The sequence below is a fragment of the Spermophilus citellus genome (genome assembly GCF_964194105.1).
Source record: "Spermophilus citellus genome assembly, chromosome: 10".
Classification (NCBI taxonomy): Eukaryota; Metazoa; Chordata; class Mammalia; order Rodentia; family Sciuridae; genus Spermophilus; species Spermophilus citellus.
In genome coordinates, this window is record NC_138197.1 from 31,771,543 (window position 1) to 31,796,830 (window position 25,288).

A 25,288-nucleotide genomic window follows, 5' to 3' on the forward strand; every position below is an offset into this window, starting at 1 on the left:
GAGGCATGTGGCAAGAAATGCAAGAGAGACAGGACAGCACTGAGGATGTAACTCAATTGCAGAGTACTTGCCTAGCATGCACAAGGCTCTGGGTTGGATCCTCAGCATCTCAAAAAGTGACAGGACAGGGGGCAAGGGAGAGGAACTGGGAAGAGATTAAAAGACATAAAATTATCAAGATTTAGTAACCAACTGCTAAGATATGGGATATTAAGAGGGAAGGATTTGATATGATGGCCAATGTTTGGGATTGGGCAGATGAATAGATGCTATTCACAAGGACAGGGAAGAGGGAATGAGAAATAGCTTTTGGGGGAAGATCATAAATTTAATTGTAGATAAATTGACTTTAAAGTGCTTATAGGGCAGCTACATAAGGATCAGGGTTAGAAAGAGAAAGACCTAGAAGTTACCAAAAACTAGGTAAAGGATAGCTAAAGTTCTAGAAGTCAACACTTAAAAGAGAACAAGAGAAAAGGGCCAAAGAAAGAGCCTTGGGAAACACCATGACTTAAGGAAGGTATGCAAAAATGACTCAGAAGTATCAGTGGGGAGATACATAGGGAATACAAGGTTGCCATTCTACACACAGAAGAGCCACTGCAAGCTTTAGGTCTTTTAAAAGCATCATTTAAAATAATTTCCTTTAATACATAAGAAATATACAAGACAAAAAGTAAGTCTGATAAAATTCTAAGTCCCAGAGTTGGTAGTTTTGGAGGAATCAAAGAAAATAAGCCTTTCCTCAGTCTCCCTGGGAAAGAAGGGGTGACAGGAAACAGAATATCACCAGGCCCAAGGTGAATCCAGTATAGGGGTGACACAGGGCCTAGCTCTCTACCAAAGCAAAGTGCTGGTTTTCCTTGTCATGGTCCTGGCCTTGCTCCCATGCTCGTCCTCCAGTTTTCAGAAGTCGTCCAGTTCCAAGAATGGCTCCTTCCTTTAATTCCCTAACATTTTCACTTAGGGGAGAAGGTCGCTTACCCTGCAAAAGGCAGTATGTGAGTTGTGGGAACAGGGGATAGATGTTGTTCAGGAGAGGGAAGACCTGGGTAAAAGGGCCTCCCACCCTCTATGTTGGATATCTTAGTAATAGCTTTCACCCTTTCTCTTTACCTGCCGTGGTGTCAGGGTCCCTGGGGAGTTGTCATCCTGCAGGATGGTGAGGGGGGATCTCCCTAGGACCTTGTTTGGTTTCCGTCTACTGAGCTTAGAACCTAGGGTGAGTAATGTGTTAAAGCAAGTACTCAAAATAGGGGGCTTGCAGTTTATTTTCCCCATACTCATCCATGTACATTATCCCAGGATATTATCCTATTTTCTCTTCCCTATACCTTGCCCTTAGATTTTATACCTGAAGATCGAGGACTCTCAGGGTCTTTTGAGAGCTTGTCTGAGCTCTGGCTGGCCACAGGGGTTTCTGTGGGATGTCTTGCATCCTCTTGAGAAGACACCTGTTTGGAAGGGAGCTCAGTGTCGTTCCAAGGTAGCACCTGGTCCTCAAGGGATAACTGGGTATCCAGAGGCAAGTCCAATTCAGAAGATGAAGGTACTCCCAGGGGCAGAACAGATTCTGGGGGAGGATCTGATTTGGATGCTTCAGTCTCAAATACTTCACTCAGCTCTCTTATTACTGGACTCTGAGGGTCTAAAGGAAAAAAAATGACTTAAGTAGTAATCTGCTTTTAGGATACAAATTTATAATGATACAAATCATTCAGCAAGGAGGGAAAGATACAGGAACCTTAGGGCTTCTGTCTGGGTGGTTGAGGGAATGGGAAGAATGAAATCAAAGTGAGAGGGCAAAATGTTGATAAGAGTGAGATGCAAACTGGGGATGTAATTCAGTGTCAGAGTGTGCAGTAGGCCCCAAGTCTGATCCCCAGCACCTCCCCCTGCTCCAAAAAAAAAAAAAAAAAGTCCTGAAAGGATGGCTTCATCACCTTGACTCCACCCAAGAATAATAAAGGATGGCCTCATCAACACTCCCTGGGTCCAACATTTACCTGCACTGCTGGTCTTCATAGGTGTCCGTGCAATGCCAAGAGTAGGTGAGCGGGGATCTGAGTCCAGGGCCTGTTTTGGACATTTCAGCTGTTCTCCTGCTGGTAGGCTTGACTGTGGGGAGCTCTCCACCTGTCAGGACAATAGGCTAGAACAAGTCTGGGCCCTGATTTTCTTATCTCCTCCCCATTTTCCAGGCAGGAATTGCTAAGGCTCTCAGACATTCAACCTACCCCATGCAGAATGAGCATGTAAGAAAATGTCTCCGGTGGGGTGGGGGTATGAGGGCTCTCCCAGAATCAGGTTAGGCAGAGGCCCAAGGATTCAGTTTCTCCACCTTTTTCATGATGGCCGAGTACCTGGATGGGAGTGCGCTGAATGCCGGCACTAGGTGAACGAGGGTCCGCTACTCGAGCCAGATGCTTGTTGTGCGGTGGAGCCCGCGCTGGAGTGACTGGGACGCTCTTGGCTGAGCCCATCTTCACTAGGGGCGGGGGCAGGGCCCGGCAAGGGTAGAGGAGAGGATGCCTGTGAAAAGTGACTCAGGTCTCAGCTCTTACTGCGACCATGTCGGACCTCTGACTCCAAATCACTCAATTTTTCCAGCTGAGGAACTTCCTAGTCATTGGCCCAGAGGCCTCTGCAGGGTAATGACTACTCTATGAGTCGTTTAGAAAAGGACTCATTCAGGGTCTGCCGGATCTTCTAACTTATTCATTAATTTACTCAAATCACTTACCGGGCCCCAACTGGACTTTTGGGTGCACACAAGCAAGCGCCAGACTCAACTCCCGAAGCTAGGAGTTTCAAACTTCCCGCCACGCCCCTCACCCTTACTCTATTGGCTGTTTCGACGTATGCTCCCATAGGCTTGCTCTATGAGACCCGCCCCCAAAGAAGGAAGCCATTGGTCTATGAGGATGTCTATCATGAGGACTGCGGAGGAAAGGGCTTGGTTTGCCCAAGGGTGACGCCTCCTTGGTAGGTGGGGACTTTTTTTTATTATCGGTCTGGGAGCTGTACGTGGTGAAATTTTGATTAATGCCAGTCTTCACGGAGACCTCTAGTTTTAAACACAAATGACTTTATTAAATAAAATAGAACCATGAATGATTACGTTATTATTCACAAATTCAGATAGTTATGGTGGTTTTCCTGAGACGAGACGGTAATCCTTATTGGTTGACGGAGTTATCACTCACGTTAACCCTCTCAAACTCCGCCTCATTGGAGACCTTCTGTTCAAATACCAAGAAAACAACCACCCTTCTACTTTCCGATTGGACGAAACCCCAGGAAAGTTTCAGAAGTGGAGAGGTTTAAACAACCGTCGGTTTCGGCTCTTCATGCGAAGGAACTGCAAGGGTCCCCGTGTCCGAGCAGTCGCAACTCTGGAGACCACCTGGCTGCTCTACTTGCGCTCCTACCCTGGAAGAGTGGGATTGGTCCTTTTGACCATCAATTGCATTAGGAGCGCTTTTCATTGGCGTTAGCCAAGAGTAGGGCAGAGGGCGGAGCGCTAGCAGGCTGGCTGCCTCCAACTGCCATTCTCGCGCGTCTTGCCTTCAGCGCATGCACCTAACGAGTAGTGCTCATTGGACGGGAGAGCAGGGGTGGGGGACTGGGAACGGTGGGAGCCGCCGTGTGTGGAGGAGCTGCTGCCGGTGTCATGGCGGAGCTGAGTGAGGAGGCGCTGCTGTCAGTGTTACCGACTATCCGGGTCCCCAAGGCTGGAGACCGGGTCCACAAAGACGAGTGCGCCTTCTCCTTCGACACGCCGGTAAGCCCACTTCCCATACCCGCAGAGAACACGACTTCCTTCCATCGCCCTGGTCATTCTGCCGGGGCCTGCAAGGCTTGCGCTACCGCCTCCCTGCGATGCACCCTGGGATTTGTAGTCTCCCACGCTCCTCTTTTGCCATTGCTTTTCATTAGATGGGTCTGTCCTGTGACTACCGCTCCCGGAAGCCGCCGTGCTCGCCTCGCCCGCTTCGGGTCTCGTGGAGCACTGTGGGCATTGTAGTTGCTCACTGCCCTCGTTGTCGTTTTAAGCCAGGGTTGCAACCCAATGGTCGGACTACATCCTCCATCGGCCCCTTGCGAAAACCTGGGAGTTGGCCCTGCCTGTCGCGCACGGCTCTCCGGGTTTTGTAGTTTCATGTCGGAGGGATGGGGGAGACTCCCCAATGTTCTGGGCCGGGGTTGGGGTTGAGAAGGTGGGGACTGCAGTTGGAAGCGGCTAATAGTCTGGAAATGGGCTGTGAAGAAAACCGATTCTGAGGAAGACGGAGTTAGCCTCCACCCATGGCTAATATGGATAGGGGGCGGGGAGGTGGGTCATTAGTGGTAGGGAAGAGAGGAAAAAGGAAAGCTTTAGTTCTTTCTCCTTTGAAGTGAACTAGGCTGCAGCCCCCTCTCTTCCCCCCTCCCCGCCCATCACAGGGAGTTGAGAGAATCCCTTTTAAAGTATTCCTACAGGGATGCTTTCTTTCTTGGAGGATGTTAGGGCTCCCTTCCCATCCTGCTCCCACTCTTGTCTACTTAGACAAAGCCGCCACCCACACTGTGCTTCACGTTTTGCAAGATCCCACCCGTTACCTCCCTTCCTGCTCTTCTGCCTTCCTCTGTCACCGTCAACCTGAGACTAGCCTCCAGGCCTGAACAGAGAGGGCAGCAGCTTGGTTGGGATCCGCCCCCCTCACCACCCCTCCCCTTAAGCCATTGCTGGGCCCTGCCCAGGGTGTTCAGCCAGACCAGCTCATGGCTTGAAAACTGCAAGTCAGAGTAGAAAGGCTTCATTAATTCATCACCAGTGCTGAGTATAGCAGCATGATATGAGGCCCAGTTCACAACCATCACTGTGATTTGTGGTTTGCTTGGTTGCTGGATTTTGATCCGGGCCAGATATTGTGCTGCTTCTCTGAAGTCTGGGTTTGGCAGAGGTAAAAAAAGATGCTTGGAGCAGAGCTCCAGGGTTCCCAATTCATGGTAAACCATCATCTTTTATTTCCAACTGAAGAGTTTAATCATTTAGGAGCTCCCACTGTCCTCCCAGGAGGGAAAGGTTTTTCTTAATTACCAGCAGATGGTAAAAGTCAGTGGGTCCCTCTTTATACTTAATTCTCTCTTTTTTCTCTCTCTCCTTAGTAACTTCTTTGCTTAATACAAAAAAAAAAAAGTTTTTTTTCTAATTTTCTGACATTTTTTCCTTTTTCATTCCAAGTCAGAATATCTTCAGTGTGGCCTAGTTTACTAACCAACTTCTAGCATATTTGGTTATCTTCAAGTCATAATAAAAAGAAGGCTTAGCTGACCTTCCTGTTAGAGATGCTCTATTTGTTTTATGAACATTGCAGCAATAGCATCGTAGGAAGTGATACAGAACAATTGATGGGCCCAAGAACAAACTTAGACAGTGCCCTTTATTTAATATCAGAGCAGAGAAATTTTATTTCAGCTAGAGGATGCCTGTTGCTCAAAGACTTGTAACTGAGGCAAGACACTATTTTTTCCAGTTCCCTCTCCCACCTTCTCCAGCACTCTTGTTTACAAAGGCCTTTGTAGACTTGCTCAGCTTTGAGGGGTAGACACTTATCTTCTCTTGTTCTTCTTGGGTTGTATGTGTTCTAGCTGTTTCAGCAAGTATTGCTAAATTGTTCTCAGAGGGGGATGGCTTTGTTGTTGGAAGTTGAATTTCAGTGGGGATCTTATTGGTCAGAGGGCAGGAGTTGGGGGCTGGTGGCTGTAGAATGCTGGACTTCCTGGCCTTACTAGACAGGTTCAGGTTTAGCTGTGAATCTCAAACAAGGCATGGTTCCCTGGAGCCAGGCTTCAGCAGGAGAGGAAAGGAAGGACTCAATAGTATGGAACAGTGTTCAGTTTTCCTGGTCAGTATGGGAAAGGAAAGGTCTAGGCTCTTAGAAAACTCAGGGTCAGGTGTATTGTTCTGTGCTGGAATTTCTGTTTTTCCAGTGTGAAAGGTTTTCCAAGTTATGGAGATCAGATAAAGTTTGTTGTGGTGTCCCAGCATCTGACATCTTTCCTTTCCCAAGAAAAGGACCCCTTTTCCCTCTGAGTATAATCCCTGGCCCTGGAAGCCTACATTGTTTGATCCCCATTTATTTTCTAGAACTCTTGGCCCTAGGAAAGAGATGAAGGGTATCCTGTGTGATTATTGGGCTCCAAAGCCCAAAGGAGGAGCAAGAGGTCAGATGAGGGGCTAGGGTTGTAGCTCAGTGGTGGAGTGCTTGCCTAGCACATGGAAGGCACTGGGTTTGATCTTCAGCACAACATAAAAAATAAATAAATAAATAAATAAATAAATAAATGAAATAAAGGTACTTAAAAAAAAAAGAGGGAAGCTGGGCAAAGTGGCGCACACTTGTAATCCCAGTGGCTTGGGAGGCTGAGGCCGGAGGATCATGAATTCAAAGCCAGCCTCAAAAAAGTGAGGCACTAAGCAACTCAGTGAAAACCTGTCTCTAAATAAAATACAAAATAGGGCTGGGGATGGGATATGGCTCAGTGGTTGAGTGCCCCTGAGTTCAATCCCCAGTACCCAAAAAGAAAAAAAAGGGGGGGGGGGAAAGGTCAATGGTAACTGAGAAATGTTACTCAGCTTCTTGGTGTCCTTGTTGGCTGTTACCACAGTCACAGAAGGAAATGGAGGAGAATCTCAGCCATCTCCTGTAAAGTCCTAAAAGGCTAAATAAGTTGCCAAGGGCCCCACAGTATTAAGAAAACAGAAACCTTTCTGGAAACCAGCATTTTCTGACTCCATGTCCTTGGTTTCCCCACCTGGCCAGGCTTCATCCTCCTTGTGTTTCCTTCCTTGCCTCGTGCTCTGCAGGAGTCTGAGGGTGGCCTCTACATCTGTATGAACACATTCCTGGGCTTTGGGAAACAGTATGTGGAGAGACATTTTAATAAGACTGGCCAGCGCGTCTACCTACACCTCCGTCGGACCCGGCGCCCGGTAAGCCCAGGCTAGGATAAGACACTTTCCATAGGGTACTCATTTTGAATCTGTTTGATTCTGACCCCCCTGTTGGCCTCAGTTTCTCTCTTTCACCTACTTTTGTTTATGTCATTAAATCTTGGCACAAATGGGTTAGGACTGTAGCTCAGTGGCAGAGACCTTGTCTAGCATGCATGAAGCACTGGGTTTGATCTTCAGCACCACATAAAAATAAACAAAATAAAGGCATTCTGTTCATTTATAATTACACACACACACACCAAAAAAAGCACAAATGTTTTTTAGCTTTAGTCCATTCAAAGATTAACCACTAAATTCTCTCCATCTTCCCCATTTGTTTTGTCCCTGGTGCTCATTGCTGATCCTGCCCTTGCCCTTCATTGTAGAAAGAAGAGGACACTACTGCAGGCACTGGTGACCCACCGCGTAAGAAGCCTACCCGGCTGGCTATTGGTGAGCTCCACTGCAGTCCTAGTCTCCCAAGTTGGTCTTTCACGCTCTCAGTGGTACTAGAAAAGCTGTGGGTCTGAACAGTGGCTCTAGAGCTCTGGAAGGGACAAAGTAAAGTGCTGTATTGAAGGAGGGGCATTGACTTGTAGTGGTTGCCCTACTCTCCCTCTTTTTCCCTGTCCCACCAGGTGTTGAAGGCGGATTTGACCTCACCGAGGAGAAGTTTGAATATGACGAGGATGTGAAGATTGTCATTTTGCCAGATTACCTGGAGATTGCCCGGGATGGGTTGGGGGGGCTACCTGACATTGTCAGAGATCGGGTATGAATGTCTTCCCTTCCCACCAAAGATGCTAGGGCAAGAAGGGCTGGAGTAGTGGTGGCTTGGGCAACACTGACAAAGCTGAAGACCAAGTGGGAAAGCAGCATGTCAGGCAGGGGTTCGGTATTGTCTGACCCTCTGCTTCACCCAGGTGACCAGTGCAGTAGAGGCCCTACTCTCAGCTGACTCAGCCTCCCGAAAGCAGGAGGTACAGGCCTGGGATGGGGAAGTTCGGCAGGTATCTAAGCATGCCTTCAACCTCAAGCAGTTGGACAACCCTGCTCGGATCCCTCCCTGGTGAGGCCTGGCCCCTCTACCTCTGGGCACAACCCCCAGAGCAAGGGCAAAGAGTCTACCCTTTGGGGGATCTGGTGGGAGAGAGGCTAGGGAGTGGGACAGGGAGGGAGACTTGGGGGACGGTGGGAAAAAAAAAAAGCTGGGGACATCCAAAGGAGAGGAGAAGAGTGGGTTCTTGGACTGACAGGGAGCCTGTAGAGTCTTCTCTCCCTACCAGTCCCATATATCCCTGACCCATATTTTAGCTAACTTTCTTCTTCCTGGGTAGTGGCTGGAAGTGCTCCAAGTGTGATATGAGAGAGAACCTGTGGCTCAACCTGACAGATGGCTCCATCCTCTGTGGCCGACGTTACTTTGATGGCAGTGGGGGCAACAACCATGCTGTGGAGCACTATAGGGAGACAGGCTACCCATTAGCTGTCAAGCTGGGGACCATCACACCTGATGGAGCTGGTATTATTCTCCCCCTTCTCCACTTAATTTTTCAATTATTACTCATTTTGTATGGTATTAATAATGCACAAATGCATTCTCTTTATAAAAATTAAAATACTGTAAATTATCAACACTCCCTCACAAATCCTAGTCTGCTTCCTAAAGTTAACTATCTTTATTTATTGATTATTCTTCCAAACTTATCCTAGTACCTTATGCTACAGGAATAGAGTTAGAATCACACTTAATTTCAATCCTCACCCTGTTTCACTCCATCATCATGACAGCTTATCCCAAAAGGACTTGTGACCTCACTAATATTCTTGGGAGCCAAGAGAGTAACCCTTACAGACTGTCCTTCTATCTGACCAAGGCCCCTCTGGAAAGGAGATGGGGTGGGTGGCCACGCTACCCTCATCCACATCCCCTGACTCCATGTCTGTCTCCTGTTCTAGATGTGTATTCATATGATGAGGATGATATGGTCCTGGACCCCAGCCTGGCTGAGCACCTGTCCCACTTCGGCATTGACATGCTGAAGATGCAGAAGGTGAGATCCTCATTAGCTTCCAATTCTTTTAATTTCTGCCTGAGGCTGAGGGGGGTTTTGGACAGAGCTTCCACAATTAACCCAGTCCCCATATATGTGGGCCTCCCTGGAAGAACTTTATATATATATATATATATTTTGTTTTTTGGTCCTGAGTATTGAGTCCAGGTCCTCGCACATGCTAGGCAAGTGCTCTACCACTGAGCTATATCCCTAGCCCCTTGAAGAACCTTCTAGAATTATTTAGTTTTTTTTTAAATTAAAATACATGACAACAATGGAATACATTACAATCTAGTTATTCTGTGAATGCTACTGAGTAGCTACTGTGTGCTAGTCACTATGATAATACAAGTGTGGTCCAAGTTTTCATAGATTTATATTCCAGAAGGAAAGGTAGGCATTAGTTACATACACAAATAAGTGAATAATTAAACTGATGGGTGCTGTGAAAGAGAAGTGAGGGTAGTATACTGCAATACTTTAGAGCAAGGGAACTTGGCATAGTCTAGGGAATCAGGGATATTTCCCTCTCCCTAAAGATGTGCTCCTCAAATGACAATCTGAAGGGCAAGTAGGAGTAACTTTAGAATGGAAAAACCATTTTAGATAGAAGGAGTCTTACTCATTTCATTCTCTCATTCAAGCAGAGGTCTGATGACAGCCTCTGGGATTGTTACCTGTGGCCTTCCAAAACTTGGATTGGTTGATAACTCAACATGCCTCCCTGATGAAGTCCATAATTCCAATAATTCTGCATTATAGCTGGGTGTCATCCTAAACTCTGAGAGATCAGTGTAAAAAAATACAGGGCTGAGTTCTCATCTGGTCTAAAGTGTCACTTCCCATATAGACGGACAAGACGATGACTGAGTTGGAGATAGATATGAACCAGCGGATTGGTGAATGGGAGCTGATCCAGGAGTCAGGTGTGCCACTTAAGCCCCTCTTTGGGCCCGGCTACACAGGCATCCGGAATCTGGGTAACAGTTGCTACCTCAACTCAGTGGTCCAGGTGCTCTTCAGCATCCCTGACTTCCAGAGGAAGTGAGTGGTTCCCTCTCCCCACTACTGACCCGTTTGCTTAACATTCCCAACTCTTCTCCTGGTTACTAACCTCTGGGCATACTCTTCTTCAGCTGCCCTCAGTACCTGTGTATTTGATCTCAGTCTTAAATAGTTTCTATTGGTGGTGTGCTGTGAGGAGAGCAAGTTTTAGAACTGCCCCAACACACACATCCATTACTGATAATGTAGAACACCAAATCTCGTGGCCTTCTGATGGCCTCAAGGGTTAGCAGGTGATCTTTATTTTAGGCAGTGACATCAGATGAACACCTAACATGGACATGGGGGGAGAGAGGAGAGCTTAAGACATTAATGTAGAAGAAAGGCAGATTCTTAGCATAAACAAGTTTACTATCTAATTGGGAAACAGAATGTGAGAGCTTAGAATGTGTTGACAAGTTCTGTCCAATAGAATATAAACTCTATCCTAATTCCAGGCTGCCTTCTCCCTTCCCTGGCTTTATCTCAGGGAGGAGCCAGGGAAGAGTAACTTGGAGGACACTCATGCTGATTTAGTTGAGAAAGGGAGAATGGACAAGTTGCTGGGGAGTTAACCACAGTAATTCCCCACTTTGGGTTGAGCCTGTTCATAGAGTTAGTAGATAAATTGTTCCCTTCCCTTTTCTTCAATTCTTGGGTTAGATGTCCCTCCAGTTATCTTCCTTTGACCCTTAGGTACGTGGATAAGCTGGAGAAGATCTTCCAGAATGCCCCGACAGACCCTACCCAGGACTTCAGCACCCAGGTGTATGTAGTCAGGTCCTGTGTATAAAGGCATTTGAGAGTCACAGCCTATGTGCCTGCTTGCTTGCTTGCTTTTTTTTATTTTTTGGTACTGGGCTTTAAACTCAGGGGTACCTTACCACTAAGCCACACCCCCAGCCTTTTTTATTATTTATTTGAGGCAGGGTCTTGCTGATTTGCTTAGGGCCTTACTAAGTCACTGAGGTTGGTTTTGAACTTGAAATCATCCTGCCTCAGCCTCCCAAGTTGTTGGGATTACAGGCATGTACCACCATGCCTGGCCAATATGTCTTCTTTCTCTTCTATGACCATCTAGGGTGGGCAGCAGTTGAGCCTCTAGATAGTATAAGGTTTTGGGTGACTGCTTTTGAACATGTTGTCTGCCTTGAGCTGGGTTCCTATGCCTTTTTTTTCCCCCCACATTCTTGAGAGTTGTCTAAGGAAGTCCATGAGCAGGGTTGAATTGGGGAGGAAAAGATAAAGATAGCTGTGAGAACCTCCAGTTGACTGAGGCTAAATGGTTTCCTTGGCTATTAACACAGGGCCAAGTTGGGCCATGGCCTTCTTTCGGGAGAGTATTCCAAGCCAGCACCAGAGTCCGGTGATGGGGAGCAGGTGCCAGAACAAAAGGTAAGTTTGGGATTTTGTCACTTTCAGAATCTGGAATTTGGGGGATATAGGTTTAGGAGATGTCTAAAGAAGGCCACTTGAAGGCCTCAGCCCCAGCTCAGTCCCTGTCCTGGCTCTTCCTAGGAAGTTCAAGATGGCATTGCCCCTCGGATGTTCAAGGCCCTCATTGGCAAGGGCCACCCCGAGTTCTCCACCAATCGGCAGCAGGATGCCCAGGAATTTTTCCTTCACCTTATCAACATGGTGGAGGTAAGGGCTGAAAGATGGCAAAGGGTCCACACTTCACATTCCTTCACTCTGCCTTCAGTTCACTCTCACTCCCTCTTGCCCATCCTTTCCTTTGTCTACATCAACCCAGTCTTATCCCTGTAACCTGACAATCTTGCACTGAGCCTGCCCTACGAGTAGTGTTTGTTCCTGAGGAGAATAGTCAAGACAAGTGATAATCCTTACCCTTGATGGGCTTGTAGTCTAATTGAGGATAGACCCAAAGAAAATGGCCCAAGCAGTCTACAGGTATTGCTCAGTGGTAGAGCCCTTGCCTAGCTGGGTTCAATCCCCAGCATTGCAAAAAAGAAGAAAAGAAAATGACAGAAAAGCACCTAGCTGGGAGTTGTGACTCACACCTGTAATCACAGCAATGCAGCAAGGCTGAGGCAGGAAGATCTCAAAGCCAGCATCAGCAACTTAGTGAGACTCTGTCTCAAAAATAAACAAGGGTAGGGACATAATTTAGCAGTAGACTGCCCCTAGGTTCAGTCCCTAGTACCACAAAAAGAAAAATATAAGCACCTTCCAATACAGTCCCACAATGCTATGATGGGGTCAGAATTGGGTCAAGAAGATGTTTAATTAAGGGAGGCTTTTACTCTCCTCTTGCATCCCCATGCCCACAAATAGTCATCTTCCATCCATTTCCCTCTCCCAGTGAACCAAGGTTGTTCTGTTCCTTGGCTTCCCACACCTCCCTACCCTGCCTTTTTCCCATAGAGGAATTGCCGGAGCTCTGAAAATCCTAATGAAGTGTTCCGCTTCTTGGTGGAGGAAAAGATCAAGTGCCTGGCCACAGAGAAGGTTAAGTACACCCAACGAGTTGACTACATTATGCAGCTGCCCGTGCCCATGGATTCAGCCCTTAACAAAGGTGGGTTGCTTGTTCTGCTAGGCCTTGGTATAGATGAAGGCAAAGAGGCAGCATCCTCTAAGAACCTACTATCTGATTCTCTTCACCAGAGGAGCTTCTAGAGTATGAGGAGAAGAAGCGGCAAGCTGAAGAGGAGAAGGTGCCATTGCCAGAACTGGTTCGTGCTCAGGTGCCCTTCAGCTCCTGCCTGGAGGCCTATGGGGCTCCTGAGCAGGTGGATGACTTCTGGAGCACGGCCTTGCAGGCCAAGTCAGTAGCTGTCAAGTAAGTCCTTTTGGCCTGGGCTTAGGCTGCAGGCCTGTGGCAGAGTAATTCCTAAAAACATATCTGCCTCTTGGCTATTTTTTAATCCTTACGGTTGGATCTCAGGGTTGAATCTGAGGAATTAGTCAAGGGAACCAGTAGATCCTGACAAGGATAGACATGGGTGATGAACTCTGTTACCTCATCCTATACCACTAGTCCCTCTTCCTTTGTAGTAGAGTCTTTTTCCAGTGTGGCCTCTCTGTATTTCCTTCCTCTATTATGACAGAGCACAGGCACTTAGTATCAGCTCTGGGCAGAATTTGGACTTCCAGCAAATGGTCTCTGACACAGGCCTAAGATTAAAGGAATGCTTCAGTCTCAGGGATTCAGCCCCCAGGCCTTTGCTGCACTTGCCAACAAAACAGCCCTCCTTCTGGCTTCTACAGTTCCTTTGCTGCTGGAACTAGATGCCTGCCTAGGGGAGGAGGAGGAGTGTGGAACATTTTCTGGGACTCTATTCAGGAGAGGCCAAGCCCCAGGGTAGGAGTTTCAAGAGAGGAGAGCCCTGGGGTCTCTGGGTTCCATCATATTCTCTCTTCCCTAGGACCACACGGTTTGCCTCATTCCCTGACTACCTGGTCATCCAGATCAAGAAGTTCACCTTCGGCTTAGACTGGGTGCCCAAGAAACTGGGTATGGTGGCTGGTATGAGGGTGGTGAAGGAGAAAATGCTAGAGAAAGAAAGAAGACCTTAGTACATATAAACTAGTATTTCTCAATGGGGAAAAAAATTATCTTAGATATTTCAAAATGTATTTAGTTTGAAAAGTATTGACTAAAACTATTAAAAGACTAATTTGGGGCTGGGGGTGTAGCTCAGTGGTAGAGGACTTGCCTAGCATGCTCAAGGTCCTGGGTTCCATTCCTAGCACTGCACCAAAAAAAAAAAAAAGTAGTTAGCTGAATATGGTAATATGGTAGTACACTCCTATAATCCCAGCAACTTGACTTGGGGAAGCTGAAGTGGGAGAATAACAAGTTTGAGGCTAACCTTGGCAACTTAGATTCTGTCTCAAAATTAAAAAATAAAAAGGGTTGGGTATATAGCTCAGTAGGAGAGTACCTCTGAGTAATCCTTAGTACTGCGCTTGTGCGTGCGCGCGCACACACACACATACACACACAACTTTGACTTCATAGTTATGATTTACAACTAAAACTTCTTTTTGGTTTTGGTCTTATAATTGATAAGATGTTTTCATTTTGATAATCTTGAAACAGTTAATTCTCATGACTCTTAACAAGTCCCTTGCCATAACTTGAAGACTGCTGTTTTACCTTCAGTTTCTAGATAAAGAAGTTAAGACCCACAGCAGTACAGTCATTTTGTCTCACAAGCCAGAGCCCCTGCCTTGTCTTTAGTCACAGTGGTAGATCTAAGACTAGAATCCAGCCCTCCCGACTCCTGGACTCACTAGTATTTATGTTACATTGCAATTCCAAAGTTGGTACTGCTTTTAGCAGTCCCTCATTTCAGAGTAATTCCAGGATATAGGCAGAGGTTTGCGAAGTGCCTTTACAAGTGAGCCTCAAGGAGCTGCTGAGGTGGTCCTTTTCTTGCCCTTCTAATTGTAGATGTGTCCATTGAGATGCCAGAGGAGCTAGACATCTCCCAATTGAGGGGTACAGGGCTGCAGCCAGGAGAGGAGGAGCTGCCTGACATTGCCCCACCCCTGGTCACTCCGGATGAGCCCAAAGGTAGCCTTGGTTTCTATGGCAACGAAGACGAAGACTCCTTCTGCTCCCCTCACTTCTCCTCTCCAACATGTTAGTGACTCTTCTTCCTGCCTGTCTCTCTACCTTGCTGATTGTTGGGGGGCTTCTCTGCCTGCCTCCTCTGGCCCTGTCCTTTGTGTTTCTCATGTCCTCCCTTTCATATTTTTTCTGCCCTCTTTGGATGGACATGGAAACTGGAGTACTCCCGTCCACATCCTCATTCATTGTGGATGGCAATAGCACTGATTGTTTTTCTACTCTTGTTACCTCCTTGGTTTTAGTAGGGTGGGGAAATCATGCTCCAGAAATGGTACCCATTCTGTGAGAATGGGCAAGAAATCAATAGTCTTTGAGATACCAGGCCCACATTATATTGCGTAGTCATTTTAGTTTTGGGATCAGGTACCAGTCCATGGAAGAAAAATACATGGAATGGTTGATTGGGAGAACACTAGGGGCCTGATGTGTGGGAGGGAAGAGGGGCAAATAGAAATAGTGGCCTAAGAAGTCAGGTTACTGAGCCCACCATTCCCCACTACAGCACCCATGTTGGACGAATCGGTCATCATACAGTTGGTGGAAATGGGTTTTCCTATGGATGCCTGCCGCAAAGCTGTCTACTACACGGGCAATAGTGGGGCTGAGGCCGCCATGAACTGGGTCATGTCACACATGGATGATCCAGGTAGACCGGTGGGTACATGGTTGGGTGGCAGGGTAGGACCTCCATCCTCCCCCAGAAACTTCAACCCCTTCACATTCACAGATTTTGCAAACCCTCTCATCTTGCCTGGCTCCAGTGGGCCTGGCTCCACAAGTGCAGCAGCTGATCCCCCACCAGAGGACTGTGTGACCACCATTGTCTCTATGGGCTTCTCAAGGGACCAGGCCCTGAAAGCTCTGCGGGCCACGGTATGGACTGTTCTAGCTAAAAACTTGAAGTCTCTGTGGACAAAGTGGTGGGATTGAAGTTCATACTTGTCGAATAGGACCAAGGACAAGTGTAATGCAGCCAAGGCTGGGTGCCCTCTTGTGTGGCTGCAAAGTAGGAACTAAGGCTTCCCCTCACTGTTGGTATCCTTGCCCCAGAACTTTTTAGGAAAAATAACACTTCCCTCCTCTCCAAGAACAACAGTTTAGAACGGGCTGTGGACTGGATCTTCAGTCACATTGATGACCTAGATGCAGAAGCTGCCATGGACATCTCGGAAGGCCGCTCAGCTGCTGACTCCATCTCTGAGTCTGTGCCAGTGGGACCCAAAGTCCGGGATGGTCCTGGAAGTGAGTATTCCCAGGAAACAGGACAAACCTTGGTGGAAACTAGCCACTCTGCTATACCAGGTTCCTCATTCTAAGGCAGCTCTGCTTTCCTTAGATCCAAGGGGTCAGAAGCTTCTTTCCACTAAAGAAACTTATGAGGGTGGGATTCCAGGAGGCTGAGATAGACTTTGGCCCAGGATACACCCCATGTCCCCTAAAACTCCTGTCCTGAATTTGATCTGTTATATATTTTGGACTGTCAAGGGTCACGCTCCTATTTCTCTTCTGCCTTCTATCTTCTTCCTTAGAGTATCAGCTTTTTGCCTTCATTAGTCACATGGGCACCTCTACCATGTGTGGTCACTACGTCTGCCACATCAAGAAGGAAGGCAGGTGAGGGGCTGGCAGTGTGAATGGAGAAGTGGTGATGGGAATGAGGAAGGATAACCTGGAAATCCCTAGCATGTATATGGGAGAGGTAAAGGATTCCCTGAGGGAGCATGAATACACCTGAGATGGAGAGAATGTCTTTTGTCAGAGACAAGCAAACTGCAGCCCATGGGCTAAATCAGGCCACCTGCTTGTATAAATGAAGTTTAACTAGACATAGCTGTGTGCTTTTTTATGTATTACTGCCTGTGGCCATTTTCATATGGCAGCAGGAAAATTGAGTGGTTGTATCAGAGATTAGGTGACCTGCAGAACCAAAAATATTGACTGCCTGGCTTAGAGAAAGTTTTCTGACCCCCTGCCTCATAGGAATTGGGGTGGGGGTTAAAAGGAGACTAGAGGAGCTGAATATATCAAATAGAGGAAATGACCCTTGTTATGAGATTAGGAAGCTCCCTTCAGACTAGTAGCAGCTGGACAATAGATATGGAGATCCAGGCAGAGAATGTTGGGAGCCTTGCTCCAGGATTACCTCCAGATGTCATGGCTGAGAGATGAAGTTTTTGCAACTTGGAGTGCCCAGTTTGTTCATCCTATTCTGTCCCTTCTACCCCATCAGATGGGTGATCTACAATGACCAGAAAGTGTGTGCCTCTGAGAAGCCACCCAAGGACCTGGGCTATATCTACTTCTACCAGAGAGTGACCAGCTAAAACCTGCTCTCACCCCTTACCACTGAGGGCAGGGGACAAACCACCTGGTATGAGGGACAGGGGCTGAGGGATGAACTTCAGCCCCCTGCTCTGTACCCTTTTTCTTTTTGTCCCCAGCAGCAGGGAAGAAGCTGGAGGCCATAGGAGAATGGCCAAGCAAAGCAGAGGGGCATTCGATAGACTTTGGGGATAGAGTGGGAAGGGGACAGGAGGGGGCTGACCACCTGTCTGTAAGGAGACTCTGTTGGCTTCCCCTGCCCCTTCAATTCACAGTGCTCTACTTCTGTGTAACCCTGCCCAGCCCCTGGTGTAGGGGGAGGGGTCTTATTTGTGTCTGCGAGTGGGTGTAGCTTTGTGCATCCTCTTCCAGGGGAGGGGAGCACCTGTGCTTCCCCTTCTATGTGTTTTCTCCTGTGTGGTTGGGCAAGGAGGGATATGAGGGAAATGGGGACCCCCCCTTGCCCTCCTGCCTCAGTCTTTCCCACACCCTGTCTCTTCCCTGTCCTCTGAAAAATGCCAAAATACACGATGTGAATAAAAATACAATGGCTAAACTGTCCTGTTTGTTACCTTGGGGGAGACTTATCTTGCTGGGGAAGATGATTGTCCAGGGGACCAGATTCAGAAACTCTTGCTCCTCCCCAGCTCCTAGACATTTTTCTACTTGTCACTAGCTTTAAAATTCTTGGAAAATTGAGTGTGAGGTTGGGAACTATAATAAAGTGACAAAAAAAAAAAAATGCAGAGCACAAAGGAAAAAAAGGGGTAAAGAGCCCTTCCTTATGGCAGTCACAGGAAGAGGCCTAAGTATTTCCCCAGAAGTCTGAGGTGGCTACTGGATCTCTACAGTTCTATTCAGGCCTTGGCCAACTGAAGCAAAGAGTGGAACGCCCAGGGGTGAGGTGGGGGTGTTAACTGGCTTCAGATTTCTGAAGTACCTCTTGTCTGCACAGCTGATGATATGAGCTGATCCTCCTACTGAACCTAGTATTTGCCCAGTAATTGTGGGTTAGACCAAGGGTGTCTGCTTAGCCATCAGAGATGTAGTTAACTCCGATCGGGGAAGGGGGCTCTGAGAGACATTCCCTCAGCGCTCAGTCCTAGTGAGCGATCTGGTCTAAGGCCAGGTTGCTCAGCTAACCCCACTCTGAACCCTCTCTGGGGGGCTGAAGTTATGAATCATGAGAGTTTTCCTGAGCGCAGGGTCTCACAGTTTTCACTTCTACAAATCAGACAAGAACGACTGATCCCTTGGACACCCCTAGAACGTTGCTACAAGAAAGGGGGGAACGTCAGAACTTTGCAACACTGGGCGGTCGGGGGACTGGGCTGGTGGGGAGGCCGCTTAGGCAGGAGGCCGCTTAGGCAGGGGGCCGGGCTAATCATGGCTGAGGGCGGGGAGGAGGCGGAGTTCTGCTTCACAGCGGTATATATAAGCGGGCAGTGGCCGCGGCTGCGCGCTGATACTGACCTTCAGTGTGCCGGCACCAGCACCATGGCGCCCTCCAGGAAATTCTTCGTGGGGGGCAACTGGAAGATGAACGGGCGGAAGAAGTGTCTGGGGGAACTCATCTGTACCCTGAATGCGGCCAAGGTGCCCGCCGACACCGGTGAGCCCTCCTTGGGGACCGTTGGGACTGGTGGAGAGTGTCGGGCGTGGCAGCGCCCTCTCCCGAGCTCCCCGAGTCCTGGTAACCGCGTGGACCTGGATGCAGGGCTGAAGTACAAGGGTCGTTGCGTGTCTGAGAAGTGGCCCTGCAACCGCAGTACCGGAGATGTGTGGACGTGGAAAGAAGGGCATTTAATGGTGCTCTAGCCTGGTGGGGCGGGAAATGAATTATTGGGTCCCCGGGAGGAAGATGGCCCCTGGGCGTGGATTGGGTTTGCACCAGCCTTGAGCCAGAGTAGGAGCCGAGCCTGAGCCTCTGTGGGCGATCCGGAGAAGCGGGGTACAGCACCGCCAGAGTGTGGGGGTGGAGGCTGAGCTTGCGCGGTCTCCCAGTTACCCGCGGCCTCCAACTACCTGCCCCTTCGGCAACGGGCTCCGTGCGCCTCTGCACGTAGCCCATGACTCCTCCCCAGCGCCCTGCCGGGCTGGGCTCCTGAGCGGTAGGCACTGGTCGCTTCTTGGCAGCCTGGGTGACTACTGCCTTCCATGGAAGGGACTGGGTAGATGCCTAACAAGCTGAGCCATTTGTAAATGAGCGATCCTACAGCTTTCCCCAACCTGGAAACAGAAAGCGCAAGGCCGCTATGAGCCGCTCAGCTCCCTGCCACCACAGGCAGAGTGCTATCCTCCTTACTTCCCTTCCACCCACCTAAATCATCTGACCACAGATCTGATCAAAGGGACATCACCTTCTCGATTATTTCCCTAAAGACGCCAAAACAAGCCCAAGAGTTGGCCCCCTCTCTTTTTTTTTCTAGTGAGGATAAGCTATTTTAGAAAGGAGGTAGATTGGCCACCAGAGAATGCTGAGTCTGGGAGGTACTCATGCCCAGAATAACCCGAGGAAATTGGAGCCACAGCTGTTAAAAGAGCAGAGGGCAGGGTGAGGGCTGTAGCCTGGAAGGGATACTTGGAAGTCTCCAGGAGTTGGGTGCAAGCCTAGGCTGGGAAGTGGACAAAGGTCGTCTTGCTGGGGTTAAAGGGGGAGGAAAGCAAAACCAAGAAAGTTGAAGGCTAGAGGGCTGCCAGACACTGGATAGGAAGTCTGGAGAATGAAGGCTTCCTTTGGTCTCATCTGGGTATGCCAACATCTCATCCTCAGAGGTGGTTTGTGCGCCCCCCACTGCCTACATCGACTTCGCCCGGCAGAAACTAGATCCCAAGATTGCTGTGGCTGCGCAGAACTGCTACAAAGTGACTAATGGGGCCTTCACTGGGGAGATCAGGTAAGATGGAGATGGAGAGAGAAGTGATGGGGAACCTTTCACTCACTTTTTTCATGGAGGGGAAAGGTACAGGGTGTGCTTCCTGCTAAACTTGAGCTTTCTCTCTTCCCTTAGCCCTGGCATGATCAAAGACTGTGGAGCCACGTGGGTAGTCCTGGGGCACTCAGAGAGGAGGCACGTCTTTGGGGAGTCAGATGAGGTTAGTAACCATGAGAAGAGATAAGAGATGCTTATTCCAAGAAGGGTGTCTCACCAAGTCTGTTCCTCAACAGCTGATTGGGCAGAAAGTGGCCCATGCCCTAGCAGAGGGACTCGGAGTGATCGCCTGCATTGGGGAGAAGCTAGATGAGAGGGAAGCTGGCATCACAGAGAAGGTTGTTTTCGAACAGACCAAGGTCATCGCAGGTATCTCTGGAGAAAGGGACCTTTGAACCTAGCCAGGGCCACAAATGGGGCGGAGGGGGGGTGGTGTCAGAAGCCCTGCAGACTGCCTTGATCCCCATGCTGCAAAGAAAGGTGGAGTTCCTTTCAAGCTAATCACTTTTGCTCTTGCAGAATGTATAGATGCCACCAGGGGGCAGTAGGCCATCATCATTCTTCACACTCTGTGGAAATTGGTTGTATAGCTCCTTGTTCACCCTTCCCTCTGTGATCTGTGTCCTGCAGATAATGTGAAGGACTGGAACAAGGTCGTCCTGGCCTATGAGCCTGTGTGGGCCATTGGTACTGGCAAGACTGCAACACCCCAACAGGTATCTGAGCCCAGGAGTCCTGCCTTCCCAAACCCCAAAACACAGTGACTTGTCCAAGGGCATCCATTCCAGGGCTTGGCTGGTTTTGGAGCCTTAGTATTCTGACTCAGATTCCAGGGCTCTTGCCTTGACACACTCTCTCTCCATTGGTGCCAGTGATTTCCTCTTTAAAAGGCAGAAAGGGTCTTTCTTAGACTGCCTTCTTGTTTTAGGCCCAGGAAGTACATGAGAAACTTCGGGGATGGCTCAAGTCCAATGTTTCTGATGCAGTGGCTCAGAGCACTCGCATCATTTATGGAGGTAAGTGGGTTTGGCTCTAGCTATCAAGTAGGCTGAGCCCACTATAGACATGGAGGTAGGGATGGAGTATATTCATCTCATCCCTGACAAAACCCTCTTTCTACCTCTTCCCCAGGTTCTGTGACTGGGGCAACCTGCAAAGAGCTAGCCAGCCAGCCTGATGTGGACGGCTTCCTCGTGGGTGGTGCTTCCCTCAAGCCCGAATTTGTGGACATCATCAATGCCAAACAATAAGCGCCATCGATCTGTTCTTCCCGCTAAGCCAGGGATTAGGTAGTCCAGAAGCCAAGTAACTGCCCTCACCCTTCACATGCTTCTGATGTTGTCATCTGCCTCCTCTCAAGGCCTAATCCACTGTACCTTCCTTTACCATTTACACCTTTCCCCTGTGATGGTTGGAACCAGGTTAATCCACCACTTACTATAATGGTTAGAACTAAACATGTCACCAAGGTGGCTTCTCCTCATCTGAGAGGTAGAAGGAATGGAGCTCGCTCATGGGTCCCCTCAGGCCCTGGTGAGAGCAAGAGAGAGAAACCATGTTCCTTTCCCTTCTCACACCAAGGCCAATATCCTCCCCTCAGAGGCCAGGGATGCTCCTTCTCCCATGGTGCCAATTCCTGTGTGTTGTGTATGTGAGCTTTCGCACATGTAAGGAAAATAAAACATCTGGCACTAAGTCTGTGGTTTGTTCTCCTTCACTGTAAATCTTTTTTCTTTTTAAGGCCCTCTCCGGACCCCAAAATGGGCTTTTTGAGGTAGTCACAGACTACCCTTGTTTAAAAAGGCAAACAAAAAACCCCATTAACAGGTCTCTATAACAACACATCTCTTAGTATTTTTACTTTAAAAAAATGTCTTATGTACCAGGCTGCCACAGCCTTGAAAATTCTCTGCCACACTGTTTTGGGTAGCACTGAGACTTGTGGAGCTCCCCAGAGCTTGAATTGGGGGAGGGACCCAACCTCACTGCTGGTCTAGGCCCACAGTGGCTCCAGCACAGTCTGATATCCCAGGTTCACTGGTAGAGCAGGTAGCGCTTCATGGATGGGGGCAAGGGCAGAGCAGACACCTGGCCCAGCCGGGTATCCCCCAGGGCGTGGCGTACACACAAGCGGCTCAGATGCAGAAGGGAGTGTGGTTCCGCTGGGAGAGAGAAGAAGGAGAAGGTAAACAGGGGTTCAGCCACCAGCCAGACATCTACAAACTACAGGATCTTACCCAGCCTCCCTCCTTTCTTGCGGTACACCTGACTCCACCTTGGCTGAGGGAGATCTAAGGCATCACAATTGATTTCACAGCTGAGATTATCTTGAGAGAGCTGGACTGAAGCTCTAGCTAAAGCCCTCTAAGCAATAGGCCAATATGGGCCCATTAGTGGTGGAGGTGGCCCAGGCTTTGATTCAAAAGGGGCCTTGGAGGGGATGGGGATGTGGCTCAAGCAGTAACCCACTCGCCTGGCATGCGTGGGGCGCTGGGTTCGATCTCAGCACCACATAAAAATAAAGATGTTGTGTCCACTGAAAACTAAAAAATAAATATTAAAAAAAAAAAAAAAAGAAAAAGAAAAGAAGCGGGACCTTGGAGCTGGGGTGAGGAAATGAAAGGAAGGATGGGCCTGCTCCACTGTGTGGCTCAGCATGGGTAACAAGAGGACAGGCACCAGCCCTCTGCTGAATACTGCAACTTCAGAGCCAACTCCCAGTACTGGTCCCATTCGGTTCCCAAGGAGGCTCCTCCCTTGCAGCCCCACCCAAAGCCATGACCAGTGCCCCAAAGGCCCCATCCTGGGATTTGACAGGAAAAGGAAGTAGGTATGTGGCACATACAGGTCAGAGCCCAGGAAATCTGATACGCACTCTTGGTACCGGGCACTGCCAGTACTTTTCTGGACCTGTAAACCCAGCCCATCTTAACCCTTTGCCCATCTTGCTCAAGGGTTGATATCTCCCAAGAGCCTCCCTCCATTCTGAGGGTTCACCAAGAGAATATGAGCAAGTTGTTCCCAAGCCTCAGTTTTGCCTCCAGGTAAATTAGATAACAGTTTGAAGAACCTCAGCCATTCCTAGAACTGAATAAGGATAGGAGACAGGTCAAATGAAAGCCTCTGCTCTTGTCAAGCATTGAGGGTCCATTCCAAATCACTGCCACTAGTGACAATACTTTTCTTCCCCACACCCCCGGCCTCACCTCTCCTTTCGCCCAGGTAGCGGATGCGGACCTGGCACTGGCCCCAAACAGCGCTTACAGCTGGGTAGAGGGTCCTGCCCTTCAGTCCGCGGAAGGCTGGCCCCAGATATGTGCCCCCAATAGCGTAGCCCAGAGTTCCCTCCTCCATGTCCAGAACCACCAGCAGCCTCTCTGGCACCTCCAGCTGCTCACCCTGAGGTCCCGCTGGATACTGGGGGGCCTCAGGCCCCTTACTCTGATGGTACAGCTTCCTCCGCCCAATGTCCCAGCCCCACGACTCGCTGTTGCTGCCCAGCAGCGCCGCATAGTGGTCTGCCTGCAGTGGGGCGAGGGCCGTGGCCACGCCCACTACCGCGTGTGTGCCCCTCTGTTCCGGGGGCCAGCTGATCTCCCAGACGTGCAGGCCTCTGGAGTAGCCCCTCTTTCCCCGGACCCCATCAGTGCTCTGGGCCACGGGTCGCCGCTCAAAGCATAACCCCCCTTCTTTGACCTCGATGTTCTCTGAGGAGTCCTTGGGGTTCCAGCCATGGCGCCGTTGGGCCCCCAGGTCAGGAGGGGAAGCAGACAGGAGCTCTTCCAAGCCCTCGGGACAAGAAAGGTCAGGATACAGAGCCTGCGAGGTGGGGGTGCTGTTGCTGCCCCCTGCCAGGGCCGTCTGGCCCATGGAGGTGAGCAGCTGGAGGACGCCCCGAAACAGTCTTGCTGGGGTGTCTCTCTTCTCAAAGTTGAGTTCCAGATTGGGAATGACCTGGAGGGGAGTTGGGAGAGAAAGGGATATGAAGTGCGGTATTCTGGATGGGTGGTCCTCACCCGGACACCCCATCCTTTCACCACGCATGTCGACTGGCCGGCTTCTCTCTGCCGGCACCCCCAAAGCTCCAGGGCCCATCACCCTGCCTTCGCTCTGTGCTGGGTCGCCCAAGACACTCGAGTTCGCCCTCCCCGGACCTCACAGTAGGCTGTCCTTCTTGCCTACACAGAGTCCCCGACCCCTTCCCCACTACCGCCCCTACCCCTGCCTCCGACCCCGACCCCGAACCTCGCTGGACTTCCCAACCGGGAAGTCGCGGGGCATCGGGATGAAACCAGCCAAAAGAAGCCCCGTTGCCTGGGAGCGGACAGCTGGCCGCTTCCGCCTTTGGACCCTACCACTACGCGACACGCGGGCCTCGCGCCCCGCCCCCAGGGGGGGCCTCTGGGGCGGTTAACCCTCTCGTCGCCACCCACGTCACGCCCACCCAGGCCACGCCCCCAGAGTACCTCACTGGGAGGTTAACACCAATTGGGTTGCTGTAGTAAAGGGCGCGTCCTGTTCCCGGTTCCCGTAGAGCACACTCGAGGCGGTTAACCAACTTCTAGTCACCTGCCCGAGCCAAGACCCTCCCCAAGGCCTCGTTTCCGAGGGTAGGACGTGCAGAGCCGTTAACCCTTCCATCGCTGCCACAGAATCTGCCCTCAGGTGTCCCAGCTCAGAATTAATCCTTTGATGACATCATCACCTTGGGATCTCTGTGGATGTGTTCTCCCCAATGAAGACCTTTGAGCCGCCTGAGCAACCAACCAACTCCTGAGCCCAGAGTTTATGATACAGGGCATGGGGCCAAGGAAGGTCTTCCATCATGCCTGCATTGTTTCCATTTCCCTGCGATTCTGGGTCAGTCTTCCAGGGCTGCTCTCTTTCTGCCCCAAGTTGTGAGTCCAACTTGTGCTTTTATCTGAGGTTCTGAACTCTGTACGGACTCAAGGTTGTAGATGTCAATATGGGTTTCATGCCGTTCTTCATCCGGGACGCCAATCCCTTCCAGGGTTTTCGGTCTCATTGGGTAGAGGATAATTGCTACTTTTTTTTTTTTTTTTTTTCCAATATGTGGTCTTGTTATATTGCCCAGGCTGAAGGGATTCTCCTCCATTTCCTGAGTAGCTGGAATTACTGGCGCGCTGACACCTTATAGGTTTGCTTGTTTGTTTTAGTTGTAGATGGACACAATACTTTTGTTTGTTTATCTTTATGTGGTGCTTAGGATCAAAACCAGTGCCTCACACGTGCTTAGGCGAGCACTCAGCACTCCTGAGCCACAACCCAGCTCATTTTACCTGGTTTAAGACACTGGTCTTAAGTTATAATCTAAGTAAGGCATTTAGCA

The 25,288-nt window shown here is 49.4% G+C and overlaps 4 protein-coding genes across 7 annotated transcripts; 2 read left to right on the forward strand and 2 right to left on the reverse strand.

Moving 5' to 3' along the window:
- Positions 1–781: 781 nt before the first annotated feature.
- On the reverse strand, positions 782–4,613 carry CDCA3 (cell division cycle associated 3). 2 transcript variants are annotated; one of them, XM_081309040.1, is made up of 6 exons: positions 4,603–4,613; positions 2,364–2,532; positions 2,007–2,136; positions 1,355–1,648; positions 1,117–1,217; positions 782–985 (listed from the first exon to the last, which is right to left on the reverse strand). In XM_081309040.1, the coding sequence occupies exons 2-6, from the start codon at positions 2,481–2,483 to the stop codon at positions 830–832; spliced, it is 801 nt and encodes a 266-aa protein (XP_081165166.1). In that variant the 5' UTR covers positions 2,484–2,532; positions 4,603–4,613; the 3' UTR covers positions 782–829. The 2 variants fall into 2 exon arrangements, with proteins under 2 accessions (XP_081165166.1, XP_081165165.1); XM_081309039.1 differs by lacking the exon at positions 4,603–4,613 and adding an exon at positions 2,744–2,778.
- USP5 (ubiquitin specific peptidase 5) lies at positions 3,540–17,561 on the forward strand. 2 transcript variants are annotated; one of them, XM_081309035.1, is made up of 20 exons: positions 3,540–3,784; positions 6,854–6,979; positions 7,369–7,435; positions 7,621–7,754; positions 7,906–8,051; positions 8,320–8,504; positions 8,942–9,036; positions 9,890–10,083; positions 10,780–10,851; positions 11,391–11,478; positions 11,602–11,727; positions 12,469–12,622; positions 12,712–12,886; positions 13,473–13,561; positions 14,504–14,626; positions 15,186–15,329; positions 15,411–15,556; positions 15,772–15,925; positions 16,213–16,297; positions 16,914–17,561. In XM_081309035.1, exons 1-20 carry the CDS (start codon positions 3,674–3,676, stop codon positions 17,005–17,007), a joined length of 2,508 nt encoding a protein of 835 aa, XP_081165161.1. In that variant the 5' UTR covers positions 3,540–3,673; the 3' UTR covers positions 17,008–17,561. The 2 variants fall into 2 exon arrangements, with proteins under 2 accessions (XP_081165161.1, XP_081165160.1); XM_081309034.1 differs by having other exon boundaries at positions 3,549–3,784; positions 14,504–14,695.
- Positions 17,562–18,368: 807 nt separating this feature from the next.
- On the forward strand, positions 18,369–21,652 carry TPI1 (triosephosphate isomerase 1). Its single transcript, XM_081309395.1, has 7 exons — positions 18,369–18,617; positions 19,779–19,902; positions 20,017–20,101; positions 20,175–20,307; positions 20,569–20,654; positions 20,867–20,954; positions 21,070–21,652. Exons 1-7 carry the CDS (start codon positions 18,392–18,394, stop codon positions 21,186–21,188), a joined length of 861 nt encoding a protein of 286 aa, XP_081165521.1. The 5' UTR covers positions 18,369–18,391; the 3' UTR covers positions 21,189–21,652.
- Positions 21,213–24,494, reverse strand: SPSB2 (splA/ryanodine receptor domain and SOCS box containing 2). Of its 2 annotated transcripts, none has more exons than XM_081309394.1 (3): positions 24,405–24,494; positions 23,145–23,892; positions 21,213–22,100 (listed from the first exon to the last, which is right to left on the reverse strand). In XM_081309394.1, exons 2-3 carry the CDS (start codon positions 23,806–23,808, stop codon positions 21,973–21,975), a joined length of 792 nt encoding a protein of 263 aa, XP_081165520.1. In that variant the 5' UTR covers positions 23,809–23,892; positions 24,405–24,494; the 3' UTR covers positions 21,213–21,972. The 2 variants fall into 2 exon arrangements, with proteins under 2 accessions (XP_081165520.1, XP_081165519.1); XM_081309393.1 differs by lacking the exon at positions 24,405–24,494 and adding an exon at positions 24,184–24,311.
- Positions 24,495–25,288: the final 794 nt, after the last annotated feature.